This window comes from Molossus molossus, unplaced genomic scaffold (assembly GCF_014108415.1).
Source record: "Molossus molossus isolate mMolMol1 unplaced genomic scaffold, mMolMol1.p scaffold_m16_p_18, whole genome shotgun sequence".
Lineage (NCBI taxonomy): Eukaryota > Metazoa > Chordata > Mammalia > Chiroptera > Molossidae > Molossus > Molossus molossus.
In genome coordinates, this window is record NW_023425353.1 from 26,775,487 (window position 1) to 26,800,187 (window position 24,701).

At 39.0% G+C, this 24,701-nt stretch overlaps 1 protein-coding gene across 2 annotated transcripts in view; it reads right to left on the bottom strand.

Annotated features, from left to right (window-relative positions):
* Positions 1-24,701, bottom strand: part of VGLL4 (vestigial like family member 4) — a 157,451-nt gene that overhangs the window by 77,006 nt on the left and 55,744 nt on the right. Inside the window, exon 1 of one of the 2 annotated variants that reach the window (XM_036266929.1) lies at positions 4,188-4,667. The exons of the other annotated variant lie outside the window; for it this stretch is intronic. Coding sequence (XP_036122822.1) covers positions 4,188-4,269 — 82 coding nt within the window. The 5' untranslated portion in view covers positions 4,270-4,667. Of the gene's footprint in view, positions 1-4,187; positions 4,668-24,701 lie in introns of those variants that run through there. 2 annotated transcript variants of the gene reach the window in all.

Consider the following 24,701-nt stretch of genomic DNA (forward strand, 5'->3'; position numbering starts at 1 on the left):
GTGCGTTTTCCTTTCAATTCCAGAAAATTAAATGTAGCCTGCGATGAAACAAGTGATAATTATGTTTTAAAACAATAGGCTGCTCTAAAATGTGAAGAACTTAAAATCTCTTTTCTTAAGCTTTCAGACAATCATAGTATGTGATTTGTTTTTACTTTCTCCCAATATAAATCACACTATTAAATTAAAAGGGGAGAATTCTTCTACCAAAGAACACACTAATGGCTCTTAACCCATAATTAAAGTATCACTAACAGCAGCTTAAAGCCATAGCCAACCATGAGCACATTTATTAGGACCTAAGTTTTCAGCACCAAGTAATTATGTAAATATAACTGTCAGCCATCTTGAGAAAAGTCCACAGTCTAACCAGCTCCCTGCTTCCTTGGGGAGACACTCTTTGTGAACTGACATTACACAGGGCCTCCTCTTCTGCACAATCAGAAAAAGGTAAAGTAAACACAAGTGCCAGTGCAGCAAGGAAAGCAAATGCCAACAAGGCTGGTCACCTTGAGTTCTCATTACTATCTTTCCTGAACATAGAACAGCCTGGAAACTTAGACCAGCAACTCTCTTCAGAGCAATGAAGAGTCCAGGACAGGCTGGACGGTGAACTGTAATCCAAACTGGCCCCATGCTGGGACTGGGATGGTCCCAGGGACAGAGTGTGGTCTCTAACATCAAGGAGCTAGTAATTAATTAAGGAGACAAGACATTAAATAATTTTGGAGTCCTGGACAGTTTTGCTCAGTGGTTAGAGCATCGGCCCTCGAACCAGAGTGACAGGTTCAATTCCAGTCAGGGGCACATACCTCGGTTTTGGTTCATCCCCAGCCCTGGCTGGGGCTGTGTGGGAGGCAACCAATGTGTCTTTCTCACATCTCTCCCTCTCTCTCTCTCTCTCCCGCCCTCCCTCCCACCCTATCTGAAGATAAGTGGGAAAATATCCTAGGGTGAGGATTTAAAAAAAATAATAATAAATAATAATTCTGGAGAGGCAACACTGTATAGAAGAATCATGGAATAGTCAAAAACACTGACTGGGTTCTCAATGCAATTCAATTGTTACAAACTTTCTGAATAAACCTGAATAGACAATTTACTTCAATGGGCTTGTTTCCTTGGCAAAAACAAGGTAAATGTATTAGATGATGTCAAGGCCCTGTATAGCTCTACAAATGATTAGATAATTAGAGAATGCAATATAGTATATAACCAAGTGCTAAATTATACAGCAGCGACTACAACTGCTTTTGGAAAGATTCCACTGATTTTTTTGAGTCTGCCACTTGTTGAGACCAGTATCAGGCACTGGGCCAGGACTGAGAGATACAGTGGTGACCAAGACAATGCCCCCACTGCCTTCATGAGATTTTCAATCTTCTAGTGGAGTGTTCTCAGGAGAGTTCAGAGGGGGAAAGGAAGGCTGGGGTTGGACTAGAACCTTTTCGCAGAGACGGAGGCAAAACTGGGATGCAAATGGGTATAATCTGAACATTCAGTAAGGTGATGAATGAGCTGGTTAACTGTGGAGGATTGTAGCAATAAACCATGAGGTTTTCCAAAAGACACATTAACACAAGCAGAATTCTGCTCATTTGCTCATCACCAATGAAGGTAATTAGTTTCCAGAGATTAGTAAGACTTAGATTCTTTCTACCCTTTGCCAATTTTCTCCTCCTACTCCAATAGGCCCCCACCCCAAACCTATTTGTGGTTAATATTTTCTTTTATTCTCTTTTCAATGACTCTTCTGGAGAAGTAGGGTGACATCAGGTGCTAAAGAGAAGTCACTATGTAGAGTCCGCTCTCATCTTAGGGTTTGAGGAAGATATTCTATGCTACAAGATAATTGGCTAAGAAAGACCCATTTGTATATAAACTGCTAGAGAAGTTGAAGAAAAATGGTACAGACACATGGTTTATTTTGCAGAGTAGAGCTGTGTGTAACACAACTAAGGAATATGGTATAACTAACCTAGAGGATAAGAATAACCATCAACATAACCATAATTTCGGAAATTCGGAAAATGTGTCCCTTATTCTTAAGAGAGGTGAAACTTGCCTGTGCTCTAAGTGAAATTAAATGCTGCCTACCAACTGTACATTCCATTTTCCAAATAACTTCCCTGGAATGCTGGTGAGCTGATATGTTTAATACAAATATTCCTAAAGTGTTAGATTTAAAGGAATAATAACTGTTTCAACTTTTCCTACAAAGAAGAAAATCCAACTAAGATTTATGCCCATCTTCAAAACACCCGTTTGAGTTCAGAGCAGATGTGTGCAGTGTTTACAATGAGAAAACCACCAGGACATAAACAACCCACTATAAACACCACTCAAATTTTGCTGTGCTTTTCTTCATATCCTGTGTATTTATTTTGGTGTTAGAATAATGTTAACTTTCATAATAAAGAAAATAGCAGCAGATGTTTAAACCAAACAGACTATAGCATATCATCCCACACATATCATCTACTTGACTTTCAAAATCAAAGTTTCTTCCTCACAAACAAGGAGGGAGGCTAGAAGACTACTCATGCATTGTACATACTACAGAACAACAAATTAACCTGGAGAAGCTTTCAATAAGCTTTTCCGCACCACCACCAACTGGGGACATAAAAAATTAATGTGGTATCAATTTCCCAACAATCTTTATATTCCTTTTTTAAGCTGATCACTATATTCTGTTTAGAAAACATATTACTCAATAATAAACAGAAAATGCCTTAAAAGTTTTTAATTTCTTGTTCACTAAAAAAAAGTTTGAAAACTGCAGTGAGTTAATTTCATAGGAAACAAACCCAGTCACTTGCTGTTGAGACTATTCTGAAGAAATCTCCCTTTTAAATGGGTGACTTCAGAAGCAAGATGATACTTACAGCAGCAGATTCAAAGAAAGCAATTCATCAAAATTCTCATTAGAACAAGTAGGAGGGGAGGGGCCTTTAAAAATAAAAAACTTAAGTATGAAAACTTTATCCATAGAGTTAAAAAAAAAAGGCATGAATGAGGTTTTTTTTTTCTCCCTTGAAGGGGAAAGGATACATTTTCAACTGATTAGGCAACAGGCCTGGGATTTTTACATGAAAAATACAAGTAGATCAGCTCACCCTCCCCAGTTTCTTCAATGGTTTCTTTTTTCAAGAGAAATGTTCAGTTCACTACAGGAGAAAACGTGGAAACTGCGCCTGCTGAATCAGAAAGGAGATGTCTCCTGGACTTGTATGTCCTTACAACAAAAAACACTCCCCCAGCCAAGCTGAATTCCCCCGGAGATGCCTCTCAGGCCACTCAAACCCAGGCCATTACCACGTTTTCAAATCGCACGTAGATGATGTTCCAACAGATTAAGAATCCCTTTTTCTTGTTTTACTACCCACAGAGACAGCTTGAAATACTACAACGCAGTAGGGAAACACCTCATGGTTTAGTAAGTGGTAATAAACAGTAAGAATTCAGAGCTTTTTTTTTTTTTTTTAAGCTTTCTGGTTGGCCGTGTTGTGCAATCACTTCCACAAGGGACCAGAGTGTGGAGGGAACATCCTTCAATGTCAGAACTCTCTGGAACTGTACAGGAAATGGGAAATCAGACAAAGAGCCAGTCTTTGCTCTGTGACATGGGTGCCCTTCCAGTCCCCCAAACTGAATAGAAATATTCTTCATTGTTTGGGACAATCGGTCCTTAAAACAAAAGCTCACTGTAACTTTCTGTTCTCCTCTACATGAAAACCCAAAGCACTGTTGTAATACAACACAAATACTGTAGATGGTGTATGTTTAAAATAAATATCAATGCAAAACAGCAACAAAAAACACACACTTTTAACTTTTACTTGTGTCCTGGAAGTTCTTCCCTTAAAGAAAGCACCAACGTTATAAAAAATTACATTTTAAAGAGTTAAAAATCTGAAGTTAGTATGTACTGCTAGCTAGCACAAAGCAAACTTTTAACTATTTGTTTCACCTCCTCCCCACCCCCAGTCCTCACCACTGTACCCCTGAAGGTTAAGATACAATCAACAAACTTTGAAAATTGAAAATAGTACAGAATAACATCTCGCCTTTCAAAGCACCCTAAAGTCCCAAGAAAGAACAAAAAGTACAGAAGGCATTCAGAACCCTACAGGAGTGGCTTTGATAAAGCAATAGGATAGCGATTTCTACAACAGAACCCCTACCTTCATAGCACAGAATGCCGATATTGTTGTTCATCTTGTCCAAGTACTGGTAGTTCAACAGGTCCATCTTCATAAATAGCATTTATCGGGCTAGCACAGAAAACCAGCTGTTTGCTTTTGCCCCCAAAAGAGTACGTTTCAAAAATCAATTATTGCTGAGTAGCTCCTGGCTCTTCTCTTACACTTCACAAAGACGGAGGCCCGGCCTCCAACGATCAAAACAAAGTATGTAAAAGTTAAAAAAAAAAAAAAAGCACACAAGCAAAACAAATTGAACTCACACAAAACCCTTCAAGGGTTTGGTTGTAGACGGTATATGTTTTGTATCCTCAATCGAGCATTTAGAAATCGTTTCCGAAGTCTTTACAAGTCTTTCTTCGAAGTAAAAAAGGAGTGAGTAAGAAAAGCACAAAGCACATTTCCTAGGACAAAGCCCCGCTGGCGTTCCTCGCAGCCCGCTGCAAGTTCACTGCGCTGACATGCTGGCTATGCGTGGTATGACTCGTATGTAAACGAGTTTCCTCTTCCCAGCGGGAGCGCGCACCGCGCCTGCGCACTGAATCCCCGGGGCTCTGCAAATGTCAGGGATATTTTCTGCACAAGATCAGCCTCTAAATGCATTAAGTGTTTGAAAGAAAGAGAAAGAGGAGGTGGAGAATCTGTACGGAGGGGCCTCGGTGGAGCTGCTCTAGACAGGAAGCAGCCCTGCCACTGCAAAACCGTAGGAGGAAAGAGAAAATCCAGGAAGTTTCTTTTTCAGGAGCTGAGTAAAAATTTAAAAATCCATCATGGAAGCAAACTTCCATGGAATTTAACTCTTGTGTAACTTCTCTTTTGGGTTTCATAAACCCAGTGTGTTTCTGCTGTGGTACATATACCACATATATTTTGTAAGGTTTTTTTTTTTTCTTTCTTTGTAAAATTGTTTTATAATGTCCATTTATATTCTATCTGCATATTTAAATTGTTTGTGTTAATGTTACATATAATTTCTCTCATTATCCTCAGAACACATGTGGACAGAACAGGGACAGTATCACCTTTGCACAGTAGAGGAAACAGGCTCAGAGGAATTAAATGGCTGGCCCATGGCCCCCAAACTAGAACTACTTTTATAATGTTTCCTTCCCCTAATATTACAATCTTAAAAACTGGGGTGGGAGGGTGGTAACCCTAGGAAGAGAGCTGTTCCATCTACAAATTACACGCTAGTAGCATGCTGCCATGTTGTTCCTTATTGGAAGGACTAGACTTGAGGCTTTAAATTTGCATCTCCAATATCTAGCACAGCAATAGGGGCCCAAGAGCTGTCTACTGAACACTGAATGTTCAGAGTCTTCAGCTCATGAAGAACACACTAGCAAAATTCAGAGAATGGGGGACAGGGGGTTATCTTTGCAGATTACAGCCAGGTTTGGGCACCATAAATAGACTAATAATTCACCATAGGAAGTGTTTCCAGGTAAACATTATTGTATGCTATTTGGAGATTTAGAAAATATCAAGAGGTACTGTAGACCAAGACCTGAAATTTTAATGCTCTAAACCAAGATTTGAAAATATAATTTCAAGGGGTTATATGTTAAAAACTCAGCAATAGTTGAATTTGGGGTAACAAGCCCATTCGGGGCAAATTGTTCTAATCAAATCTTATCTGGAGATTAAAACAGCTCCCAAATGCTGTATCTATCTATTACTACTGCAATGGTGGTTGCTGGGATAGCAGCTGGTGAAGTAAGCAACAGAAAGATCAAGGTGTTACAAGCTTTAATTTATAAGGGTATTTATTAATGCTAGATTACATATTTACTACTGCTAGATACTAAATTAACTATATTGAAAGATATGTGTACCATCAATTGTAATTAAAACACTTAATGGTATTTGGCAGGAGGATTGGAAGAAACCTCTTATAGCATCTAGTATACACATGATTATTGCACTTACATAACAATCTTACTATCTTTAAGTATCAGATTCAAATTCAACTAAGAGCTTTGTAGTACAATCACTGTGCTATGTTCTTTGACATAAATTCTCAATCTGAAATCATTAAGTGCCATTAGCTTATCCTCTATGGGAATCAGTGCAGGGCTCTTAAAAAGCCTGATGCTGAGCTTGTATCCCAAACTAATCTGAGGGAGTGGGGCGGAGCACCAGGATCTTTTTTAAAGAGTTCCAGATGAGCCCCACTGGGTGGACAGGTTGGTTGGAGTATCATCCAGTACACCAAAGGATTACAGGTTCAATTCCCGGTCAGGACATATACTTAGGTTGTGGATTCCATCCCAGGTCAGGGCAAGTATGGGAGGCAACCAATGTTTCTTTCTCTCTCTAAATCAATAAACGTATCTCTTGTGAGGATTAAAAAACAAACAAACAGCCCTGGCTGGTTTGGCTCAGCGGTTAGAGCGTTGGCCCTCAGACCAATGAATTTCAGGTTCCATTCCGGTCAAGGGCTCAAACCTCGGTCATACTCAGCCCTGATCAAGGTCATGCAGGAGGCAACCAGTCGATGACTCTCTCTCACATCAATGTTTCTCTCTCATTGATGTTTGTTTCTCCCCCTCTCCCTCTCCCTCTCCCCCTATCTGATGATAAACAGAAAAATGTCCTCAGGTGAGGATTAAAAAACAAACAAACAAACAAAAGAATCCCAGATGATTCTAATATGCAGTAAAGGTTGAGAACCATTGCTTTCATCTGAAAGGGAAAATTTTACCTGCCTTAAAATACTTCATTATATACTTATTATGAGAAGGAGAGTTTTCTTTTTAAAATATTGTGATTGAACAAGATTTTAAATAATACCACTATAAAGATATGAGTAAAATATTTTATAACTTCCCTTTCATGGGATCACATCCAATGTGGTTCTCAGCCTCCAAGTGGCAATCATCTGTGTGGACAGTCCCACTGGTATTCATTGACTTGTTGGAATGATCTGTGGTAAAATCCCCAGCCCCTAGCCACATCTTCCCCACAGACCTGGGATGCGAGTGTGGTACTACTTGGGCATGATCCACAGAGGGGTTCCAGAACTGGTTGTCACTATCCACAAGAGCAAGGTACAGAAATAGAGTGAACATTTCAAAACTTTTATAGCAATTTGACAGAGTAATTTTATGTTTCCTAAATATTAATTTTCTTAAAAATTAAAGGTTGTATTTTTTCAGTTCTATTTAGTGAGTGTCATTACATTTTACAAAGTATCAATGTGCAGTGAAGTGGGGGAGGGGGAACTCGGTCATCCACCCAGACAATCTGAGCAGCCTTGTGCTGGAGGACAGTGAGCTAGAACAGTAGGACCCCACAGTAGTAAACACCCTCCACAACCTGCACCTGGTCCATCCCAGCTCCTCACGTCTTACACCTTATGCTTCAAGCACACAGTACTTACAGTTGCTCTTAACAAACACATTATTTCACTTCTCCATGCATGTTGTCTCTTTTGTGAAAGACTTTCCAGCCTGTCTACCCAGCAAACACACATTCTTCCCTCTAGACTTGGCCTACACCTTTCTTGTCCTGTGGAACTCCCATCCTTCCCCTCATCACTCCTGCTCTGTGTTATCATTGTTCCATGTACACACTTCTATCCTAACCAAGTCTAGGATTTCAAACACGGGCTATGCCTTTTTCACCTTTGCTAGCACAGTATGCCATAAGCCTGGCACACAGTAGGCCATCAATAAATACTTGTTGAATTAAATCAGGAGGATTCAAACTTCTCAAAGGCAAATTCTCCACCCCCGCCACCCTTCCCCTACTCCCAGCACACAGTGGATTATCTAATGTGATGATTCTCAAACTGAATTCTTCGACATCATTTTGGGACAAGTTCTCACATTTTAGAAATGCTCATCCAGATTCTGAATGCTCTTCAGGTTACAATTAATATGTTCATTTAAAAAACCCTAATACTGAAAAGTGTCAATCCTTCTCAAGTTCATTCATAGGCTAATATAGTCATAATCTAAACACTATTAATAGGATTGCTTTAAGTAAATTGAAAGGATGGTGCTAAATTTCATCTATAAACAGTCAGGTCATGGAGAGGAGGGTGTCAAAGGGGGGAAAAGGAAGAATATCTGTAATAAAAAATATTAACAAATTAAGTATTTAAAAAAGTCATGCCAAAAGATCTGTTTTTTGCCCTGGCCAGTTTGGCTCAGCAGTTAGAGCGACAGCCCATGGACCAAAAAGTTGCAGGTTCTATTCTGGTCAAGGGCAGTTCGGTTGCAGTTTGGTCCCCGGCCTTGGTCAGGGGTGTGTGCGAGGCAATCTTTCAATATGTCTCTCTCATATCGATGTTTTTTTCTCTCTCTCTTTCACACTCTCTTGCTCTGTCTCACTCTATCCCTCCCACTCTATCTGAAGATAAATGGAAAAATATTCTTGGGTGAGGATTTAAAAAAAAAAAAAAATCTGTTAAGAATGAAGAAATTTTAATTATCAGATATTTAAAACATAAAGCAAAGAACATTTTGAGGTGAAACTGGGTACTGAATAAGTAGAACTAAATAGCTACTGTCATAAAGTGAAATTTTTACAGTAAAAACTTTGAAAACCATAACAATATGTTCAGACTACCTAATTTGGAATAGGGAAACATTTTTCTAAGCCTGGGAGTAGGGGGCTGGGAATTAAAGAAAGAAGTCAGAGGAAAACACTGAAGAATTTGACTCAATATACAAATTACATGTTTTTGTACATCTAAAAACACCAAAACCACGGAGAGAGGAAAAGTACAAAATAGAATATATTTGTAACATATATTATGATGGATGAAGGATACATGTTCTTGGTACAGAAAGAACATTTTAAAGTAGAAAGAGAAAAAGAATCAAAATATTTGTTAAATGAGCAAAGAACATGAGAAAAAAATGGATGGGCAATAGATTGTTGAAAAACTATTCAACCTCATTAATCAGTAAAAAAATTTAATTAAATGACTTTCCATCTGCCAAAATAACAAAACAAGAAAACATTTTCAATCTTATTTAATGCTGGTGAGGCAAGATGCCACTGGAATTTGTGTTCACTGCTAGTGAAGGATAAACAGATAATGCCTTTCTACAAAAGTGTGGCATTCACATAAGCTATCTGCAGTGTTGAAAATGTTCCCACTTCCTTTTCCTTACACTGGGCTCTACTTCTAGAATTCTGTCTTAATGAAAAAAATAAGATGCGGTCAAAGAGTTACATCAAGATGCTTTGCATCCTTCTATTTAAAATAATAATGAAGACTTGAAAACCTAAAAGTCCAAAAATAAGGTAATGCAGTGAAACTGAGGTATATCAATGCCAGAATATTATGTAGCCATTATAACTTCTTCAAAAAGATATAAGGACATGAGGAAATACTATATTATACACTATATAGTAGTACTACACAGGTTAACTAAAAACAATAAAAATAGGATATAAAAGATGTACTCTACACCAATTTTACTTATACTGTATATTTATGAGTATATATACATGTACAGAAAAAGTATACACATGTATTAAAACAACTGGTAAGAATATCAAATGTTAACACTATCTTTGAGTCATGGGCATTTTTGACATTTTTCTGTATTGCTAATTTACCTATAAAGAGTATATTCCTTATGTGATCAAGGTGAGAGTAAAGGAAGTTCCCCACTTTTTAAAAAGCAGGCACCTAATGAGAAAATATGCCCTGGTAAGGCATAAGAAATGGATCATACATATCTTATTTTTAAACACCATGATAGGTCCTTTAGACTTAGATATAACAACTAAAGATAATAAAATTCCCAACATTTATTTAGACTTTTAGAAAATTTGAAGATGTTTATTCTGAGGTTTCTGTCCTAAGAACAGCGTATAGGGAGATAACTCTATACTTGAAACTTTCAGAGCACACAAAAATGTGTGCACGTGCTTTTGGTCTTCTATTGTTTGCTATTTCAGGTATTCGTATCAATTCCTCAAACAAGACCATAAGCTTCTGGAGGGAAGGAAAACTAAGCTTCAGTTCTTGGTACAAAGCTCCCACAGCATACAGTAAGTGTTCCATAAATGTTCATTATAACAGCATCTCAGCATCTTTGCTGGAATAATGCCGGCACAATGATGATAGAAGAGAGCCCAGACTAATTATTGGGTTAAACTGTTCTACTTGCTAGAGAACTGAGTATCAGTTTAGACTAGAATCACCGCAACAGTAAGGTGGCTTAATAAAAGTCAAATGATTAAAATCACTCTCGAGACATTTTTTAAAACATAAAATGTTTTCACTAGAGCACTTGCAGAGAAGGAAATGTTTTAATGCAAAATCTAACAATCTCTTCAAAGACCCTGGGAAATAGAAATAATCCTACTGGGCTATTTTGTTCATCCATTGGATTCAACTGCTCTCTTCTTCCCATGATTCTAAGTAACCTAGATATTTAGCTAGTACTTTCATGTTAAAGTGTTTTTATTTCTCCTTACCACACATTTTTAAAATCACTTTAATCCGATATGTGAATAATCATCCAAACAAAACTTACCGAAGGAAGAAAATAAATTTGACTATACCTTGATCTAACCTTCCAGCTAAACGAGAAGTTGGATGTACAGCATGTGTAAAAGCATCTCTAGAATCCACTGCCGTTTACAGGCACATTCCTCGGTATAATATGAACTATAACCAAATAACGATGATGATCATGCTTATAAAACATTTCATTGGTCAAGGCACCTGCACTTTTTAAAATCTATATCTTAATTATTAAGACAAGATTGTGAGAAGGAAAGCACAGAAAATAGTTAGTTTAAATGAAAACCAAGCATTCAGTAATAAGAAGGAAGACTTAAGAAACCAAACTTTATTTTCTTTTAAAGCCCGGCTGGGCCCTGGCTCAGCAGTTAGAGGGTCGGCCTGTAGACTAAAGATTCAGTTCCCTCTAAGGGCATGTACCTCGGTTGCAGTTAGTCCCCGACCCGTGTTGGGGTCGTGTGGGTGGCAACCACTTGATGTGTCTCTTTCATCTCGATGTATCTCTCTATCTCTTCCTCCCTCTCTCCCTCCCGCTGAAAAAAAAAAAAGCCCGGTTAGTGTGGCTCAGTGGCTGGGCATCGACCCGTGCACCAAGAGGTATCCAGTTTGATTCCCAGTCAGGGCACATGCCCAGGTTGTGGGCCCAATCCCCAGTGGAGAGCATGCAGGAGGCGGCCAATCGATGGACCAAAGAGTCTCAGGTTCGATTCTGGTCAAGGGCATGTACCTCGGTTGTGGTACATCCCAGGCCCTGTTAGGGGCGTGCAGGAGGCAACCAGTCAATGTGTCCCTCTCACGTCAATGTTTCTCTCTCTCTCCCTCCCTCCCACTCTATCTGAAGATAATATATATATATATATCTCTCCTTGGGTGAGGATCAAGGGAAAAAAAATTAAATACAAAATTAAATTAAAGGGTGGGGCAGAAGTAGATTTATGGTTGTGAGTACATGAAATAGAGTTTATTCTTATATTAATACTTATTAATTATTGTGTTATTTTCCATACGAACAACTGTAAACCTACTTTGCAAAGTTCTGTGGCTTCTACCTAAAGGCCTAGCTAAAACTCTCCCTTCTTTAAGAACCCCATTAGCTAGGGCTAATCTCTTTATTCCACTGTATTTTAGGTTTATATAATCCTTAATTCTACAGAAAGGCAAACTATAAAATAACTTATGTATCTCTCCCCACCAGATTATAAAGACTACTTTGCACACAGTAGGTCTTCAACAACATAGCTATTGAATTATAGAAGACACCAACAAAACAATTTTCCTATGCCTCAAGTATCAATGATGTGAACCTGAATATCTATTAAGTTACTTGTGTTATTATATTTTCTTTCAAGGAAAGGATTTCTAAATATATCATAAAATATTGCTTATTTCTCTAACTTGAAGTTGTTCACACTGAAATGACAATGAAAAATATACAGTATTTTGTCATATTTTCACAAAAGTGAATACCAGTAAGCTTATGCCTTGACTTTTATTGTTTATATAATAGTACCACTTCTAAGTTAACTTCTCAACTTCTATTAAGTAGTCACTAGATCATTTACTGTAATATAGTGAGATTTTAGTACACATATATGTTTCTCTTTTTAAACTTAAAATGGTTTTTCAAGTCAGATTTAAACTTTCAGTACAACAGTACCCCCTAGGGGTGAATTTTAAATTGCAAAGACAATTTTGAGAAAGCAAATTGTGTATCTGGGCCATTCTCACCTGATTTACAATATATTTCAAGTGTGATAAGCCTCTTACTTTATTTAATAAAAGCCACAGCAAATATCTTTTAACAGTTGAACCCTCACTAAACTTTGTAAAAATTAAAATAAAATACTAACAACAAATTCAATTGATATCAAATGACTGAATGGGAAATCTGCTTTATTAACATGAGTTTAAGATATAAATAGACTTTAAAGTACATGCTAAGATCCATGCTTTGGATAAATCAGTATTGGGGAAGAGAATTTAATTAATTAGTATTCACAAGAAAGAAGAAATCTCTTGCAAAACACTACAACTTTGTTAGTTCTAGTAGTATCTTACAATGCTTGCAACACAATTGCTTGCTTGCAAACAAAAATTATTATTTTAGTCACTTTCATTACTAAAAACAACTTAGGTTCAGGAATCCCATTCAAAGAACCCTCACAAATAAAATATGATTCTGATATTCATATTCTCACAACTTTAATTATCCACAGATGTATTCCTGCAAGGTTGGCTAGAACTAATTTTCATGGTAAAAATAGAAGAACCCCAATGGAGGAAGAGTCCTAAATATTTAACATTTGAAGGGCTAAGATCAGTGATAGTCCTGATGTTTGGCCCAATCTTCAATTAACAGTTCAATTTGCCTTCACAATAGTTCAGTATGCAGCATTTTTGTACCTCCAGAATCACCCTTTCAACCAGTTAGGATCCAGTCCAGAAAACAGACAACACACCTGTTATTTTAACAGAGAATTTTAATGCCTCCCCTGCCTTGTGCCTCCTTTCCAGTAACTGTCCTAGAAGGTAACTACTATCCTAACCTTTAAGAACACAGATTTGTTTAACCACTTTATATAAATAAAATAATATGTCATGTACTCTTCTGTAACTGGATTCTTTCACTCAGCATCATGTTTGTGAATGTTATCCTTATTTTTTCTGTATAGCTTAAGTAAATCATTCATTTTCACTGCCGTATAGTAATCCATTGCTCTAATAGCATATACTTCATTCTACTGTTGATGGGCATTTAGGTAGTTTCTACTTGGGAGTGATTATAAATACTGTTGCTACAAATATTTTAGTGCGTATCTTCAGTGAGCATATGACTGACTGCATTTCTGTTCCACACATACTTAGTGGTGAATACATTGGTCATAGAGTAAGCATATATTCAGCTTAAAAAGATATTGCCAAATAGTTTTCAAAAGCAATTTTACCAATTTATACTACTGCCAGCAGTGCATGGGATTTCAGGTTGCTGCTCCACATTCTCGCCAACACTGTTCTGTCTTTGCCATTCCCACTACTCTGGTAAATATGGAACAGCCACACTGTGTTTATACTTTGCTTTTTGCTGACCAATAGTAATAACTCTTAAAGGCTTGTAAGAGGCAGAGGGAAGGGATTCACCATACAGAACAGAGGGGAAGGGTCTAGGCCAGTGCCTCTCAACCAGACCAATTTTGCTTCCCCCCAGCAGAGGATATTTGGCAATGTCTGATTATACAATTTGAAGTTGCTACTGGCATCTAGTGGATGAAGGCCAAGGATGCTGCCAAACATGCTACAATACACAGGACAGTCAGCCTCCCACAACAAAGAGCGACCTGAAACAAAATGGCAAAAATGCCACTGTCAAGAAATGCTGATCAAAGCAAACCATCATTAGAAATTTTCTCCTTAGCCATATAATCAGTGGCTGGTACAGCTCATGGAGTCCATTTCCTGTTGTCTCAAAACGTTATTTTCTCCCTGAAGTTGAAGGGATAGAAAGACAAAGGACACTTACTGCTAACTTGCAAGGGGCAGATTTTACATTAGATTTGTAAAAAGCAACTGAATAAAAACTGGGTATGGAAATCAGATCCTATGCAATGTTAACATTAACATGCACCTGTAAGAAGTTTACCCTATAATTTTTAAACAAATCCATCTTCCTCACCACCCTCTGATGTCTCTGAAGTTAGATCCAAGTTCTGTTTTTCTTTGCACATGCCCCAATGCCTGTAGGAGTAGGCATTTAAAGTTTCTCAGGTTAATTACTGACCTAAAACCCCAATGAGGGAAAGACAAGCTCCATAAAGCAAGCAGATGGTTCAGGTTTTCTTTTTTCACCAAGCTAACTATATTTAGTAGTATAAAGTACAATAAAATAGTTTTTGTTGCAATTATTTCATTACATCAAATAATGGTCAATACTATAAAATTCTTTTCACAACAATCCCATTTTTCCAAGGATGGATTTGCCAATATGGCCTCATCGGTCATCCATCCAATGTTTTCACTGATGCCTCTGTTTGAAGGACATTACAGTCATAGGGCCACCAAAACTCCATCCACTGGAAGAGCAGTTTTCACCCTGGCCATGAACTAGAATCACTCAGGAGGCTTTGAAAAACCATAGCCATCCAAGCCCCATATCTGGAGACTGATTTAGTAAATCTGGGGTGAGCCCAGTAAGATGTATTTTAAATTTACACCCAGGAAAATGCTCCATTCAGAAGTACAGTTTGAAAAGAGCTCCCCACTTATGCTCCTCCCTTAGTGGTTCAGAACCACGGGGGGGTGGAGGTGGGGGGCTCTGAACTGAATTTAGTAGGGTACCTGCTTTCCACACTCCCCAGACCTCAAAGGCATCCCACTGACTTACTCCTAGGGGGCGACGTGCGCCAGCCTAAGAAACAGTTCAACTTCCCACTGAGAAGTGGGTCATTTGAATTGACACAATTCCAGGCTTGCTTTACAGGCAAGGAGCAAATTAACTCCCCCCATTCTCAGCCTCTCTACTGAAACTACCTAAACTGCCAGTGCTTGCCTGCACTAAGACCAGAAATGTACAAACCAGGATTTCCTGTTTATTCCCACATGGGTAGGGGTGTGTGAGGGGTCCTGGAAATGAGACACAGTATTTATTGGAGGTGCAGAGTAGGATTTCCAGTATGTGTCCAGTGAAGGCTGGTGATGGTGAACTGTTAGTGAACTCACCCAGCACCATACCTCCCTTCACAGGGCTTAGGCAGTTTCAATGTCACGTGTGTGTGCTCCTCTGATTAATGTCCATCTCCCTTCCTAATAGTTTCCCCGACACCTGATGGGTCAAAGAGAAGGCAGAACTCTAGAATCCAAGGTGGGAACAGAGGAAAGCTACCAGGGGTCAGATGCCCTGAATTCCAGACCAAGTCTAGGGCAGTTAGAAGGGGACACTGAGGTTGACAGCTTGGTGAGCTCTGCAGAAGAACTGGGTTTCTAGCCAGGCTTAGAGGACGGGGACATTCCAGCCTCCCAGAGAGGAGCTGACTACCGTGGCCCCAGTAACAAAAATCACAGCCCTCATGAAAAGAATTGAACCCTAGTGAAAAAGAAGGGTCTAGGGATAAAGGACCAAGAAGAAAGGTTTGTAGAGGAACAGGGCATCTACTGGTGAAGTCAGGAGTCGGGCAGCAAAGGAGGGGAGAGAAGGTAGAATAGGAAGCTGAGAAAATGACAAGCCTATTTTTTGAGCTCTTTGCAATCTCAGACTGGCTTCCTAGTAAAAAAAAAAAAAAGAGCACTGGATACAGTCAGAAAAGTCAGGTTCCTGTCCAGCTCTGACCCACACTTAGCCAGGTGATCCTGATCAAGGAATTCTACCTGTCCCCGCCTTGATTACCTTACCTGTACAATGCATATAATAAAACCTCACTTGCCCATCAGAGAGGGCTGTCAAGGACCCAGTGAGACAACGGCTATTACAGTGTTCCATAAACTACAAAGTACATACAAATGTGGGTAATTATTAAAGCTATTCTTCCCAAACATGATGGGGCTTTCTCGCTATTCCATGAGAAGCTAGAGGCCTGTTCAGACAATAGAACTGCCCTGCCCCCCCTTCCACCCCAAAGGAACTTCAAACAGAAACAACATCTATAAAAAATCGGGAACAAAGGTTGTCTTTTGGGCAGTTAGCAGTTTCCTTATGCTTAATTAGATAGTATGCGGACTTCCAAGAGGAGAGTCCAGGAATGCCAAGGCCACATCCCTCACCTGTCCATCCTGAGGACAGCTGTGGATCTGTGAAGAAAGCTATACACACATTTTTTTTTCAAACTATAAAAATATTATAATGCATGCAGAGTTAAATTTAGCATCCTTACCCAAATGTTGTCAAATATTCAAAAGCACATTAACTACTGACCCATAATATACATGAAACAAAAGCATGTTGTGAAGATGACATTAAACACAGGGGTCTAATACTGGAGTAGATTTGCTCTGTAGACTTCACACAAAATGTACCACATTGACTCACATATTACCCCAAACTTCTCTCTAATCCACATGTCCACTTCGACCAACCGCATTCCTCGGTCTCAGCTTCTACGGGATCTGGTGTAGCTCTAAACTTCTAGGGTTATGGATAATTCCTCGCTTCCCTTTTGCCCCTCATCTCGACCCAACCATAGGCTGTGCCACTTTCATTTGTGATCTCAAAACAGAATTTCATATTCTACATAACAAATGGTGGTAATTATTATTTGGGGGAGGCTGTTTTTGCTGGCGTTATGGTAGTTTTTCTTTGTGTTTTTTTTTTTTTTGACTGAAAGGATGTGGGGAGTTAGAGCTGTACTTCCCAGAACAAAAGAGAGAGAACAAGCTACAGAGACACATTTTTCTCATAACAATAGACATGAAGAATATTGTTTTGCTCAGTTTCCGGATGGTTTGAATTAACAACAGTAACAATAGCAGTGGGAGGCCTTCACATAACTGGAAGTCCTACGTTTCTTTGGGGAGAACAATGAGGCAAGCTGTCTGCTACCTACAGGGATCTGGCTTTTCTCTTCAATAAGAGTTTTAAAAAAAAAAAAACAACCTAAAATTCCTGGTTGCCTCAAGTTCTAGGTGAGGCTGGTTACTCAAGGGTTAAGGAGTCTAACCACTCCACCTATAAAAGTTTCAAGTATAATCCTATTATTTTTGAACTGCTATCAGTGTACTTTGAAATTCTGATTACTCAAAGATTACTGCTACGGGATATCTATGCTAACAGCTCTGTGGTACAGGCTGCCAAGAAGAAAATTGTGATCCTGGGTAAGGTAATGCCAATTTACACCCCATCTCACGAAATGATTCTTCCTGCTCTCTCTTCCCCATTTTCCCAGTAAAACAAGTTTGAAAAAAAGAGAAACACGAGAAAAGACAGCATTGCACCTGCGCACTTACTGGTGTCTACTCTCTGCTGCAATAACCAAATGGCCATATTGTATTTACAGACGGTCTACAGGTCCAACTGCTTAAAACACAGGCTAAAACACTTTAGTCTGGCCTGGAACCACCACGGAAAGGTACAACAATAAATTTCCCTTAGAAAGACTGACATACAAAACAGACGCTCACTCCCTCTTATTTAAACAAACCTTCCAATCAGCTTCTGACAGAGCAATGCTTCGTGTTTGCGGTTTTAATATCATGATTATTTAAAGAACCAGCTGCCAATTTTAATAAATGGGGAAGGCCACAGAGAAAAAGAACACATGGACTCTTTCTAGACCTTTCCTCTTATTCATCTGGCATGTGGCCCACTACTCTTCACAAAAGAGAGAATTCATCCCCACAACTTTTTTTTTAATCCTCACCCGAAGATATTTCTCCATTTATCTTCAGATAGAGTGGGAGGGAGGGAGAGAGAAACATTGATATGAGAGATACATTGACCAGTTGCCTCTCGTACGACCCCAACCGGGGCCAGGAACAAACTGCAAACAAGGTATGTGTCCCTTGGCTGGAATCGAACCTGGGACTCTTTGGTCCGGCCGATGCTCTAACCGCTGAGCCAAACCGGCCGGGGCCACCCCCTCAATTTTCCCTGGTAAATACACACACAGTTGACACTGAAAGGAGTCCAGATAACCCATCCAATATGCACTTATAAAATGTTTAAATGGCCTGGCCAGTGTGGCTCAGTGGTTAAGCATCGACCCATGCATCAAGAGGTTGCCGGTTCGATTCTTGGTCAGGGCATATGTCCAGGTTGTGGGCCTGATCCCCAGTGTGGGGCATGCAGAAGGCAGCCAATTGAAGTTCTCTCTCATCGATGTTTCTATCTCTCCCTCCCCCTCCCTCTCTCTCTAAAAATCAATAAAGAAAAATGTTTAAATGACTACTATGTGTACTTGGTATGTGAATGTGAAAATATTTTAAAGAGCTGAAAAGTGGTATTTGGCTATTGATAGAAGACACTACTCAAAGTGTAGCACCTAAATTTTTTTTAATTGACAGGAGAATGCTGCAGAACCCCCAAAAGCAGAAACATCAACACCACTCCCCATACACACCTGGCCCCTACCTACAAGCCTCAGGTACAAATTCATCCAGCCCAAAGTCATGACAAAGGTAAACATCTTGAAGTAAACCCAACACAGATATAATGTTCATGTCTCCAAGTACTGTTTACTTATCTTCAGGACCCTAGGCATATGACAAGCAAGGCATCCAATAAATAGTATGGACAGGCTGCCGTGTTAACACAAGCACCACTTCACTAACCTAAAAGTGAAGGGTCCAAAGATGAATAAGATATGGGCCCTGTCCTTGAAGGGCTTATAATTGAGAACAGACTGCAGAAACTACAAACGGTACAGTCATTCCCCTTATCTGTGGTTTCGCTTTCTATGATTTCAGTTACCCACAGTCAACTGCAGCCCAAAAATATTAAATAGAAAATTTCAGAAATAAACAATTCATAAGTTTTAAGTTGCACACCATTCTGAGTGGTGTGACGAAATCTCAAACCATCCTGCTCTGACCCACCCTGAATGTGAATCATCCCTTAGTCCGGTCTCTTTGCCCATCATTCACTTAGTCACTTAGTAGCCGGCTTGCTTATCAGATCAGGAGAGAGACCACATTCACATAACTTTTAATACAGTATATTGTTATAATTGTTCTCTTTTATCATTGGGTATTATTGTTAATCTCTTACTGTGTCTAATTTATACATTAAACTTTACCACAGTTAAACGTTATCATATGTGTGAATAGGAAAAAAACAGTGTATTACAGGGTTCAGTACTATCCACGGTTTCAAGCATCCACCTTGGGGTCTTGGCATGTATCCCCAGTGGGTAAGAGGGGACTACTGTAGAAGGCAGAGGAGGGAGAAATCCTGTTTTCTAAAGGGACTGAGGTGTGGGCTTCATAAACAAAGTGGCATTTGTCTGCGCCCTTAAATAAACAGAATTTGAAAGCAGGATTGAGGGATGACATTGAAGGCATTCCAGACAGAGTATTTCATTAGACACAAAATAAAATAGTTGATATCACTCAGTAATATTTTTATAGGCATAGTAAGTGAACTTTAAGTGATTACTCAGGATAAATGTAATTTAAAATATAAAAATATTTAAAATACCCAATCCTGGAGGCCAGGAGTTAGTCAGAGGCAGGTTCCAATCTTGGTTCTATCACAGATTAACTATACAAGTTTAGGCATATTACTTAATCCCTCTGATCTAGTTCTCTGTCTTTGAAAAATGAGGATAATGACATCACCCTCAGAAGACTGATCACTCTGCCTGGATGCCACCACTTTTAGCATGGCATTTAATAAAGACTGTTATAATTATACATGGCTTTATCTTCCCTATAGACCAACAGCACGTGCTCTTGAGGTCCAAGGCCTTTATTTACTCTGAAATGCTTAGCACAGTTCTCTTGCTTTCTGTTGGATTTCTATTTACTATGAAAACACTTTCCTTTATACTATTAAGTAGGCTGTTCTTCAAATTGCAAAATATCCCAATTTCAAAATGTGAGTTTTACCTTGTACATTTCAGCATATTTTTCTTTTCTATAATTAATGTTATAGGTTTAAAAAATATATACATCTATCTCTTTGGAGAGTTGAGTATATAAAACACCATTGGGAAATCATTTAAATTTAGTTCTAAAAATTAAAAACTAGCATAGGCAGGTGTGGCTCAGCAGATTGAGCATCGTCCCATGGACTGAGAGGTCCTGGTTTGATTCCCGGTCAAGGCACATGCCTGGGTTGTGGGCTCAATCCCCAGTAGGGGGTGTGCAGGAGGCAGCTGATTCATGTCTCTCACATCGATGTTTCTAGCTCTCTCTATCTCTAAAAAAAAAATCAATAAAATACATTCTTAAGAAAAAATTAAAAGCTAAGTAAAGTTTGGAATCCCAAGAGAAGACTCTTAAGCTATATATTAACTAAACTTTCATCTCAGCTTTGCTTCCAATAGATCCAGAAAAACACAGAATACCAAACGGTAACAAAAACAGCCAATTGCACATTTCAGTTTCATCAGGGTAGCCACGGAACTGAACAGCAAGATTACCATACACAAAAACCTTCACAAAAATGAATACATATACATATACATATACATATACATATACATATACATATACATATACATATACATATACAACGCTGTTTAGCTATTCAAACGCTAAGTAAGAAGGGCCTGGGTATCAATCAATGGTCAAAATTCCTGCTACAATGGAAAGGAGAAATACCCTCAGTATGGAGTGCTTGGGCTAGTAAATTATTCTGAGGCAACAGACTGAAATTCAAGCTGCCTTTTCCCCCAGCACTCTGCCCAAACAATTCCCAATCACAATCATTCAGTAAATTGCTACTCTGGAAAGAACAATTCCCATTTAAAACAGAATAATGATGAGACAGGAACCATCACCAATTGATGCAATTAAAGTTCCTGATAAAAGAAAAAAGCATTACAAACAGCAAGCAGTTAAAGAAAACACACCAGAGGAATTGTGCTACAAAGAATTTGTAATTTATGAAACATTTCTCTATGAAATTTTTTTTTAAAGGCACAAATAACTTCTCTGAAATGAGAGCTCAAAGAAGAAACAGGAGGACAACAAATGGAAATGAACAGATAGCCATGTTCAGGAAAGAAACAAAAGAAAAATTAGGCTATGACAGAAACGAAGGTCACATTAAAAGCAATAAAATAGAGACATTGATGAAAAATGCCATTAGGTTTTCCTGAACGACAGGATTTAGGAAATCACAGTGGTTGGTGCAAGGATTTGCACTTGCCTTGTAGACATTTGCTACAGACTTTCTGGAAAGAAGCCCGAGAGAGCTATCAGAAGAGACAGTCTTCTTTGGCTAATATGGTAAGGCCATTCTGCTACTACCAAGGAGGTCAGCCCAAGGACAAAGCCACATACCAAGAAAATCAGAGACAAATGAAGCCAGAGCCTGAAAAGACCAGGATCCTTTGAATTGAACTGTACCTAAAGCCCACCCTACCTTCAGACTGTTCAGCTATGTGAATTAATAAATTCCTTTTATTTAAAAAATAATTTTGTTTCTCATTGCTTGCAATGAAGAAACAGCAAAATTTTTAAATAAAACATTGGGAAGACAAAAGAAACACTAGGTGAGCCCTGGCTTGTTTGGCTCAGTGGTTAGAGCTTCAGCCTGCAGACTGAAGGGTCAGGGGTTCCATTCCTGGTCAAGGGTACTTACCTGGGTTGCAGGTTCAATCCCTGGCCTCAGTCCTGGTCGTGCAGGAGGCAACCAGTCAACGTGTCTCTTACACATCATATCTCTCTCTCTCTCCTTCCTTCTCTCCTTCCTTCTCTCCTTCCTTCCTTCCTTCCTTCCTTCCTTCCTTCCTTCCTTCCTTCCTTCCTTCCTTCCTTCCTTCCTTCCTTCCCCCCTCCCTCCTTCCCTCCCACTACTCTATCTAAAAATCAATGGAAAAATATCCTCAGGTGAAGACTAACAAAACAAACAAAAAAAGGAAAATGTAGTGAAGTGGATTATTATAAAATTAACTGATCAAAACCCATATGAAAATAAGAGTTTATGTGTGGTAGACACAATCTGATGGCTAACTCAAATTACACTCCCAACTCCCTTCTCCCTTATTACCTCCACTAGAGGGACTGAGAAAATGAAATACTCTCTATTCCAGAGTTTTATAGTTAGGAGTAGCCATGTAACACAGACCTGGCCAATGAGACATAAAGAGAAGTCTGTTCTGGGCTTCTGGAAAAGCTTTTACTTTTCTTAATAAAATGATCAGATGTGGCTCATGACACCTTTTTCCTCCCTTCGCTGACTTACTGTCTTGAATGCAAATGTGATACCTGGAGATAAGGCAGCCATTTTGTGACCATGCCTTGAAAAGCTTAATAAGGCTACAAAAGAAACTTACAGTAGTTATCTCAGAAAAACTAAGAACTTGAGATGGGAAGGTTTTATTTCACCGCCTCAATTTTCTTTTTTTAACACCTTTTATAATAAAAACTGGTAAAGATAATTACATTGAGGACTGGTGCACCCACTATGGAAAACACTATGGTTTTACCTCAAAAAATTAAAAATTGAATTGCCATTTGACCCAGTGATCCCACTTCTAGGAATATACCCTAAGAAGTCTGAAACACCAATCAGAAAGAATATATGTAACCCCATGTTCATAGCAGCACTATTTACAATAGCTAAGATCTGGAAACAGCCCAAGTGTCCATCAGTAGATGAATGGATAAAAAAGTTGTGGTACATATACACAATAAAGTACTATGCAGTTGTAAGAAAGAAAGATCTCTTATCCTTTGAGATGACATGGAGGGACCTGGAGAATATTATCCTAAGCGAAACAAGCCAAGCAGAGAAAGATAAATATCACATGATCTCACTTATTTGTGGAATATAATGAACATAACAGTCTGAGGAATTGGGTAGACCCAGAGACATGGAAGTATGGTACAGGCTGACAAAGCCTCAGAAGGGCGGGGCGGGGAGGGGGGAGATAAACCACAGAACTTATATGCATGTACGCATAACCGATGGACACAGACAACAAAGCTGGGGACGTGGTGAGTGGTGGGGGAGAGGGGGAGGGTGTCAATGGGGGGGGAAGAAAACATCTATAATAAAAATAGATAAAAAAGAAAATACAAAAGAAAAAATATTTATTAGGGGCTACTCTGAGTAATTAGGAGGTTTTAAAAAGGAGACAAGTTGTCCAGCCAGTGTGGCTCGGTGGACTGAGCGTTGTCCCATGGACTAAGAGGTCTGTTTGATTCCCAGTCAGGGCACATGCCCAGGTTGTGGGCTCTATCCCCAGTAGGGGGCATGCAGGAGGCAGCTGATTGGTGTTTCTCTCTCACATAGATGTTTCTCTCTCTTTCTCCCTTCCTCTCTCTCTAAAAAAATCAATAAAACATATTTTTTAAAAATACACACAGCCCTGGTCGGTTTGGCTCAGCGGTTAGAGCGCCGGCCTGTGGTCCAGAGAGACCCGGGTTTGGTTCCCGCTAAGAGCACGTACCTTGGTTGCAGTTTGTCCCCAGCCCTGGTTGGGTTGTGCGGGTGGCAACCACTCGATGTGTCCCTTTCACGTCGATGTTTCTCTCTCTCTCTCCCTCCCTCCCACTCTATCTGAACAAAAAAAAAAAAAAGGAAAAATGTCCTCAGGTGAGGATAAAAAATAAATAAATAAAATAAAAATAAATAAAAAAATACACATACCACTGGATACTATTTACTAGGTTAGTTTCAAAATGTATTTGAAAAAAATTAGAACTGGTAGGACCTGTCTGAACAGAGCAATCTTATGCATCAGAACCCAGAGAGTAATTTTTTATTTTTTATTTTTTTTTTATCCTCACCCGAGGACATTTTTCCATTTTTTGTTCAGGTAGAGTGGGAGGGAGAGAGAGGAACAGAGAGAGAGAGAGAAACATCGATGTGAAAGAAACACATCGAGTGGCTGCCACCCGCACAACCAACCAGGGCAGGGGACAAACTGCAACCGAGGTACACGCCCTTAGCGGGAACCGAACCCGGGTCTCTCAGGACCGCAGGCCGACGCTCTAACCGCTGAACCAAACCGGCCAGGGCATCCCAGAGAGTAATTTACCTGCAATACTATTTGCTTGTGTTATTTTGCCAAGTAAAACTATGGTAGAATCATGCTTAGAAACAGATTCCTTAAAAATTAGTATTATCTCAAAAAGAAAAGTATTATCTCATCAAGAAAAACATTTTAACTTCTTGTCAATTTAAATTACCTAAATACCTAAACTCATTGACACAGGCTTAACTACCCACAGTGGTTTTAATATAAGAAGCAATTGCAGTAAACTCCTATTTAAAATTTGAGAGAAACAGAGTATTAATTAAATGCTCTGATTAACTGAAAGTTAACCATATATAAATAATTAATATTTAATTACTTGGAAGATAATCACAGAACAAATGTTTTAATAAACACTCTGAACAAAGCATA